The sequence below is a fragment of the Centruroides sculpturatus genome, unplaced genomic scaffold, assembly GCF_000671375.1.
Source record: "Centruroides sculpturatus isolate CEXI.00-Female unplaced genomic scaffold, Cexi_2.0 scaffold292, whole genome shotgun sequence".
Lineage (NCBI taxonomy): Eukaryota > Metazoa > Arthropoda > Arachnida > Scorpiones > Buthidae > Centruroides > Centruroides sculpturatus.
The window spans coordinates 320,225-329,740 of NW_019384986.1; the positions used below are offsets into that span (position 1 = coordinate 320,225).

General features: G+C 28.7%; 1 protein-coding gene across 4 annotated transcripts in view; it reads right to left on the minus strand.

Annotated features, from left to right (window-relative positions):
• The window catches only part of LOC111632905 (transmembrane protein 8B-like), a 39,457-nt gene that overhangs the window by 13,079 nt on the left and 16,862 nt on the right, over positions 1-9,516 (minus strand). Inside the window, exons 6-9 of one of the 4 annotated variants that reach the window (XM_023377433.1) lie at positions 7,479-7,627; positions 5,589-5,767; positions 685-945; positions 215-425 (exon numbers count right to left, since the gene is read on the minus strand). In XM_023377433.1, the coding sequence (XP_023233201.1) occupies positions 215-425; positions 685-945; positions 5,589-5,767; positions 7,479-7,627 (800 nt within the window). Of the gene's footprint in view, positions 1-10; positions 426-684; positions 946-5,588; positions 5,768-7,478; positions 7,628-9,516 lie in introns of those variants that run through there. The other 3 variants (XM_023377434.1, XM_023377432.1, XM_023377431.1) reach the window with 3 other exon arrangements.

Genomic DNA, 9,516 nt, shown 5'->3' on the forward strand with positions numbered 1-9,516 from the left:
TATTATAATCATATTTTTAAGAATTATATTTTAATTCTTAAAAAATAATATATAAATATATTTTTATATATATTAATTTGTAAAATAAATCTAAAATACAACTATGGTGATGGAGGAAGAAGATGTTCATATACTCCATATTCTTGTGTTGGACTTATGTCACTTAATTCTTCCACACGAACATAGCTACAGGTGTTAATAGCCTCTTCCCTACCTTTATGATTACGTCGTTCCGGTAAGAGGAAGAGGGCAGAAAGTGCCATGGTAGCATGCCAAGCACTGTGGACATAAGCGTAATTTTCTTCAGTCTCAAAAAATGCAAACATTATTAAACCGGATATAGCCAATAAAATTCCTGGAAGCAAACATAAAAACCATATTCGTTTTCTTGGATAACAGGCATGTTGCTGGTGACATTGCCATATCTGTAATAAAAAATAAAACAATAAAATTACATAAACAGTATATATATCAGTTGAATTAATATTTTATACTTCTATGCATTCAAAGCTAGAACTACTTAAAATAAGTAAGACAAAACTTTTCATACTTGTGTGAAAGTGTGAAAGGTTTCATCTCACTTATTATGAATTAATATTAATTAACAAAATAAATTTAATAAATAAGTTACCTAAAAGTTCATTTTAATTTAAAATTAAACACAATAACAATAATAACACTTACCCATGATATAATAATAATTACTAATCCTGTTCCAGCAGGTATAATAAATACTAGAAGACCTGTTCGATCGTATTCAACACCTAATGCTAAACCAACAGCTCCAAGCATATGACAGAGAGACTGTAGAGTGGGAGAGAGTTTTGCCATAGCAATTAAGGTCACCCATATGGAGAGTATGGCTGAATAAAAGTCACAAAACTGTAATACACTGAGCCTCATGAGACAAAAGGAATATATTTCTGAATCACAAGCATGATAAAACTATAATGGAAAAAAAAATAAAATTTATTTTAAATTTTTAATCAAATTTTAAGATAAAATAAAATTTGTAATTAAAATAAATTAGAATTTTACCTGAAAAATCCAATTATAAATTTAAATCTCAAATATTGAAATAACAACAAAAAAATGCAATTTTTTTGTTGTTAGATCAGAGATTGAAATTCTAGAAGTCTATATTCACCCTGATGCTTTTCCAGTTAAATTATCTGATATTGGTGATCACAACTCTTATCAGCATGATGAACAGCTAAGAGTTAGTACCACGAGTGCCAGATAGTATTAATCAGAAAAGTATATATTGACATACTTGGAATTTCAGGGTTAATGTCTCTACACTTATGGTTACATTTTTCTGTTATTAATTTAAAAAATCATTATTACAGCTATTTGTAAAATTTTCAGTTTAGACTAATCCTAAAATTACAAACTAAAAAAAATCAATAATTTGTATATAAAGTATTTCAATTTTATTTTGCTATGAAATAACTTAGAACTAATAAATTTATTCAATAAATTTATCTACTATGAAATTTTTTAACCCTGTCTGCTCTATAACCTTTTGTATTCACAATGGAATGACCAAATGATGAGGAACAGAGCCCAACATATCTGGACCAAACCACCGATGAAAAATTCCAAAGATCAAATTATATTCATATTCAAATCCCTCAAAGGAATAAATATGCACCTTGGTTCCTCAGCCATGTGACCATCCATTAATATTTCCAAATTGTATAAAAATATATTATACATAGTTATTTAAACTGCACAACAATACACCAAGATAAATATAAAAAGTGTGACTAACCAATTAACCATTGTGAAAACAATTAACATTTGCGAACATTTTCATAACTATTTGTTCTGCCAGCTTGTTTTGAATGAAAAAAAAGCCCAAAGAGGAGCCAAGAATGGATTACAAAAACATTCACAAATGTTAATTGTATTCTCATCAGTTGATTGGTTAACGTGAGTCACACTTTTCACATAGTTATTATAACAACTTGTAATGTCTAGAAATGCAGTAGAGAGTCATTTATCCGAATCAATTGGGGACTCAGATTGTTCAGATAACTTACTTTTCGGATAACCGATTAAGTACGAAAAAAATATATTAACCTATCCCATGTTGAAATTTTTATCCATTGCATGTTGCTTCGCGTTGAATTTTTGTCAATGTTAAGCCTAATGTAAACTTTTTAAAATAATAATCGTGGCTATTGTATCGTTAAAAATTATTTCTTTATTTTTTACGAACAAAATAAATATATTGAAAAATATAAAAACAAAAAATGTATACTTTAGAAGTTGATCTAGTATCAAAAATGTTCGATTAAGCACGACACAGAGTCCTTAGAAAAACACCACACAAAAGTGCCAGTGCTGCCAGCTAAAACACACACATCAACAAAAAAATATTGAAGTAGCCCAAGATATAACCAAAGATTGCAGTGCCACAGCACTTGCGAAAATTTAAATTTACTGACTGGAATTCTTTTGGATAACTGACGTTTCGGTAACTGACTTTTGGATAAACGACGCTCTACTGTAATATAAATTCATATAAAATTAGGCTCTTGAATGAAGTATGATTATAATAATCATAATTTAAAGTAAGATAAACTTAACTAATAATTGATGAAATAAACTATTATATAATTGATTTTTTATATTACTAATTATTATAAAAAGCAAAAATCTTATTTTTTTTAGCTGGGTTTTTTTTAGTTTTTTTTTAAATTTGAAATGCCAATAATGTGTAAAATTGTCATTAAGTCTGACTCTATTAAAGATATGGCTTCCTATCCCTTCAATCTCTCCTCTCTCTTGACTTACAATCTTCAAGAAGTAATAGTACCAATGCCCAAATTATATATATAAGTATATAAATATTTCTGCCAAATTTCAAAATTTTTGGTCTATAGGATCCTGAGACATAAAGCAAAATGTAGTTCATACACACCTAAATACATACAAAATTGTTTCCTTTTTTTTTTTGATGTCTTTGTAATCAGTGACCTTAAAACACTGGGAAATGCAAAAAACTACAGTGTCAAACTTTGACCAATTATAACACTTTTCCTCTGTTCTGTAATAGCAGGAAAAGTGAATATGATATAATTAAATAAACTTATATAAAAGGATTAATGACAGCAGTGGCGTGCCGTCATTGGAAGCAGTGGATGTGCCACTTCCCTTGTATTTTCTAAAAAATAAATACATATTAATTTTAATTATATGAAAATAATTGCACAATATTTTATTATAACCACATTATGTATCTTATTACAAATTTCTATACTACATGTGAAAAAAAAATAAGATTGCTATTGTATATTTGAATATTAGTGGCGGAGTGGAAGCGCTGTATTGTCAGCATCCAGAAAGCCAGATTCGCACATGCGCTTTACAGAGCACCAACCTCACCCGGTTTAGCTGGTGGAAGCCTAGGACCTTGGGTGAATACTACATGTATATCACATCCAACTCTATCCAGGACTGGTTCTGGGCTGTTAGCCACCTGCCCGCTAGATATTTGGCTACCCTCACCCGATTATGTGAATCATGAGTAGATTTATAACATATAACCGATAAGAATTTACTGGTATGTTTTTATGATAGTTCTGTATAGTTGACAGGAGTTAATAAAATCCATTAAAATATTTGATATTTTTATTCCGCTCTCCCATCTTATATTACTTACAGATTTCAATGTTAAACCAGTGATATTATGATTTCGTATGTCCCATCTTTAAGGGGATGTAGAAAAAAATGTGTACAATTCTTGTACAATGTTAAAAAATGAACTGTTACTTTGTAGCATCATTTACAACTAAATTTAATGAATGAGAGAGATGCACCAGGTACAGAAAAAGCTCTAGAATTTATTTTCCTTAAATTAACAATTTATGTATCCATTGTCATAAAAATTTGTCTTTCCACTTTTTTCCTGAGACTACAAATATTCGAGTACAAAGTAACCATTTTCGACTTATTTCTACTTAAGTAGTTAAATAATTAAGAGATTAGGGAATTGGGGACATAAATAAAACCTTGCTGAAAGAGCCGGAATATTACTTAAAAGCTTAACTGTCCCAATCTCTAGCCGAGTACAGTGGGACTGATTTCTTCATAATATTAGATGTAATATAAACAGAAACTTTTCCAGTTCAACGAGAGTGACCGAAAAGTTGTAAATTTTGGAAATTTCCGTGGACACATGGTCCTAAAACGAATTAGTTAGAAAACAAATGACTATTAAGTTTAACATATTTAGATTTTTACGGCTATGGTGAGAAACGTTTAAAATTTACAACAACCCTGTTGCGTCCTTTGAGATATACTAGTGATGCAACAAAAGAGGCATTGACATTAACTGGAATTGGCACCCTCGGGATTTGGCAGCCTGCGTGCATGCACACACCGCACACATAGCAGAACTGTCTCTGATTCCACTTGTAGGGAGCTATTTGACTAAGTGGTTAAGATTTAAAAAGTAAAGAATATGTTATGTTATTTTTATGTATGTTTCTTTACAAAGCTATATTTAATTATAATTTTCTTTAAAAGTATATTCATACAATTGAAGAATGTTTTGTACCAGGTATGTATATCCACCACACATTTTATTTCATCAAGTAAGTTTTTATAATTTTATTTTTAATTTTAGCCCTCATATCATGGCTAGCAATTCAGAATGTAATTGCGATATTGAAAATTTATTTTTAAAAAGTTTTGGCTCAAGATCACATAATGAAAAAGAAAACATTATTAAAAGAGAACGGCCAATGCCTAAGTTAAATATAAACGCTTCAATAAAGTTACCGTGTAGAATTTCGTTTCTTAATCTTTACCTATTACCAGATATTCAACGGGGGAGACGTCTATACACGTACGTGGAATTTTTCACTTTTCGGGGGATTCGGGGATCTCGAAACACGGAGATTTGCAAAACCTGGGAGAATCCAATTGAACGCGATTAGAATATTTTTCCGTGTTTTGTTACGAGAAAGAGAGATTGGCGTAGAGATGGTTTTGTTTGGAATTCGATGTACACAATATGTAATTGGTTAAATTAAACTTTCTCATTTAAATGCGTATTAACATGTCACACTGTTAACNACATAGATATAATGAATAGATCTTATATGTTTTTATCAAAGCAAGAATTGGCATTTAGAGGGCATAGGGAATCTATTGAATCTAATAGCAGAGGTAATTATATTGAACTTGTTTATTTATTAAGTACATCAGATAAATAATCTATTACAAATACATTTAAAGAATTAACTGATTGCCCCTGGAAGTTGGCTTCTTACAGAAACACAGCTTCCCTCTCATCAAATGTCACGACACGCCACTGAATGACAGGTATGAAATATATTGTTTTAATACCCAAATTAAAAGTATTGAAGTTAATACTTCTTGTAAATATTTAAGTACTATCAACTATTTTTGTCTATGATATGTTAGCTAATTGATTCACATAATAAAATATTCCAAATTTATAATTAAAAATATAATTATGCTAAATAAGTATACAATTAAGAAATATTCACACTATACAAAATAAAAACATTTCTGATTTTACTTTAAAATTTATATACAAGTTTTTAACTTACAGTAGAAAACAACATGCTTGTTGCATAAATGGAAGCTTCTGTAAAATAATGACGATAAAGAGCTAAAACGATGACAGGTAAAAAGAAAATGTTGCTCAATGTAAGCAGTAGTACAGAAACAAGAAGATCAGCATTAGAAAATGCTTTTGTACCATCTGTACAGCCCCAACCTCTCCAACCTAAAAGAAAAAAAATTAAAAAAACTTTACAATTACATTAAATATTTTATTCTCTAATTTTGTAAATATTTATTCATTGTTCATTATTTATTTTCATAAATACCACATAATATTGTAAACTGGATAGTTCTAAATTCACTAGTTCACTAGCATACTAAAATTCCAGCATAATAAAAAAAAATAAATAAAAAAAACAGAAAATTCCAGCAGAAAAAACATTTAATTGCAAATACTTTCAATCTTGTTTAAAGGCCATTTCAGGCTACATACTGTAGATTCAAATTAACAAACTGCTTAATAGTTTCATTAGAAAATAAAGAATTTGAATCCAGTCAAAAGTTACAATGTTCCACAAATAAATAAATACATATAAATACAAAAATAAACTTATTGAATATTTTCTAAATGATGTACATTTTAAATGTTCTACTTATGGAACAACTAGCTTTTGTCCGCGGCTTCGCTCGCGTTAAGAAGTATTATTATTAATTAGGTATAGTTTTTGCGGCTTTACTTTTGTTTAGCGTGTGTAAAAAATTAGGGCCTATAAAACTTCTTTGTACACAATATTCTTAACTAATCTGTCATTAGGCGCTAAAACTATCAAGCTATTGGGTGAACTTACTTGTGAGCAAGCAACATAAAACTGTCCATGAGAGAACATTCTTTAACTTCTCCATTAACGTTCAGATTTTCTTTAGCCATTTTAAAAAAGTCTAACCGACAAAACCTATACTTAAACCAAACGAAAACAAAACAAATGCCAAATACAAAGCAGAGTCTATAACCAAAACTACTAAACCGAAACAAAGCAAATGCAATCCAAAATATGCCAAGAAAAGAACAGCCAAAATCGTCAAATATAATCCGCTAGAAATATTTAGGTATAGTATGTACTATTAGATACGGCGGCCACTCATCATCGGGTATATGTAACTCAGTGAAAACACAACGATAGCGCGTTTTAAAATACTACTAACGCCATCTATTGTCAACATTTAGAACTAAAAATTATTTTGTTCGTCTTAATTTATTCGTTCCATTAGGTACTGATAGGTTCAAACTAATACATTTACATCCTCCATCATCCCTTATTTTATCCCCATGGGGGTTGAATTTATCAAAATCCTATTTAAGCGGACGTCTTCATCATAGTAGCTCCAATCTTTAATTTCAGTTCAATCAGTCGAAAATCTAAGAAGATTTATACAAACTTTCATCCCCTATTTTATCCCCTTAGGGGTGGAATTTATCAAAATCCTTTCTTAGGGGATGCCTACGTCATAGTAGCTTTATGCATGCAAAGTCTCAGCCCGATCGGTTTAAAATTGACAAAGTTTCATACAAACTTTCATCCCCTATTTTATCCCCTTGGGGGTAAAATTGATCAAAATCCTTTCTTAGTGGATGCCTACGTCATAACATCTACCTGCATGCCAAATTTCAGCCCGATCCGTCCAGTGGTTTGGGCTGTGCGTTGATAGATCACTATGTCAGTCAGTCACCTTTGAGTTATATATATTTAGATGTAACTTTTGATTAGTTGTGAATTCTATAACATGTTCTACTGAAAGCCATTAAGCCATTCAGTAATTTGAATCTACAGTATGTACCTTGAAGATGGCCTTTAAACAAGATTGAAAACATTTGTGATTAAATGCTTTTTCTGCTGAAATTTTATAGTATAATATGCTAGTGAATTCATAAATACCTGCGACACAATGACAGGAACTATATATCAAACCTCCACTGCTGTAAATGTGACAATTTCCATGTTTTCCACACTCATTTAAATTACAAGGTGTTGATTTAATATTCAAAAAAACTGAAACATTGCTGTTATCGCATGGCACAACAGTACTGAAATATAAAATAATTTTAATTTATACATTATAAATGTTATAAGTGATATTACATATTTTAACACAAATGAAAGTTTAAAGAAAACAAAATATGAATGAAAATAAATAAACTTAGCACTTCGATAATTTAAAATTGAAGTGCATTTAAATTAAATATATTATCAAATAAAAATGAATTGCATAGACAATTTTCTATAAAATAATAGCAAAATCTATTAATTATGAAAAAATGAGAAGAAACAATGCACAAAATGAACTTGAGGTAAGCACCAATAAAGATAAAATATGTAACATTACTAAAATAAACAGCAATATAATAAAGAATTTATCAATAAGTCAACTTTTTTCTTCCAGTTTCTATATTTAATGCTTAGACAAGTGTTTTCAGGCAAATATACAAGCCTAGGTTTATCAAAATGTATAATTGCATTCTAATTTTGGAACATTTAGTTCCAAAAATAAAATTTATAAAAGAAAAAAGGCTGTCTACAATTTTGAGCATTTCCAGTTTGAATTTTATGATAATTCAGTTTATGATAATTTGTAAAATACAATCTATTGAGTGGCCCAAACATCAGTTAATTGAGATATATTTTAAAATAATTTCAATAATCTTTAAAATTAATTTGGAATTGCTATGATTTAGTTGTTTCCTTTGAAACAATTCAATTACAAATAACATGAAGCTGTTCAAAACCTATCTTAACTGTTCTTAAAATAACTTATTATATATTTCAGTTTATTTCAGTTTACTGATATTTGGTCCATTACATATTTATAATTTATTTATAGAAATATTGATAAATAAATCAGTAAAATAATTACTTTTCTTCTTAGAATTAAGTTAATATTAATATTAGAGTTCATATGCATAATATTGAAGGGAATATCAATAGATATTTATTCAATATTATGCATATAAATTTATTTGGTTATTATTTATGACTGACTAATTAACTTGATTACTTTATTCAAATTAATTTGATCGCCATATTTGTTTATATTATTTATAGTATATTTTGTATTAATATACAGTGGTACCTCAGGATACGAAATTAATCCGTTTCAAAACTGAGATTGTATCTTGAAAATATCGTAAGGTGAATCATTTTTCCCCATACGATTACATGTAAAACCAAATTAATTCATTCCAACACGAAAAACACACTCAAATTAAAGCTAAGTAGTACATTAAAAAAATAACTATAGTAAGGAAAACACTGAAAAATGCATTTGTAGTTGTAAATGTATTTTACAACTACATTTACAACTACAATTTATTCGTAATTATAACCATAACAGAATAATAATTGATTACAAAACATGTAGTTTTATTTTTAAAAATAAAAAAACCATTTAACTATCCAGCAAAATTCTTTAATAATATAAAAACGTTTTCAAACGCATTGAGCGTTCATCATCAGTTATTTCTCTAATTCGAAACGGAAAATCCAAAAAATTACGTAATCGAATTTCAAATAAACGGTTATGTAAAAAATTAAAAGGTAACATGTTATAAACGTTTTTTACATAACCATTTATTTGAAATTCGATTGCGTAATTTTTCAAATTTCCCGTTTCGAATTAGAAAAATAACTGAGGATGAACGCTCAATGCGTTTGAAAACGTTTTTATGTTATTAAAAAATTTTGCTGGATAGTTAAATGGTTTTTATTTTTAAGTTGAATTCTCCAGTAAGCAAGTATACAATTATGTAGTTTTATTTTCCCTTTACCTTTGAGGATAGACGACGGTAGAGGTGTAAACTGTGGAAGAGAGGGAGAAGGGAAATTATACTAAAACTTAACTTACATAACATAATGTAACAATAACTTAAAAATAACTTAGAAAAGATAAATAAATTAGTATTGTTTTATATATATATAT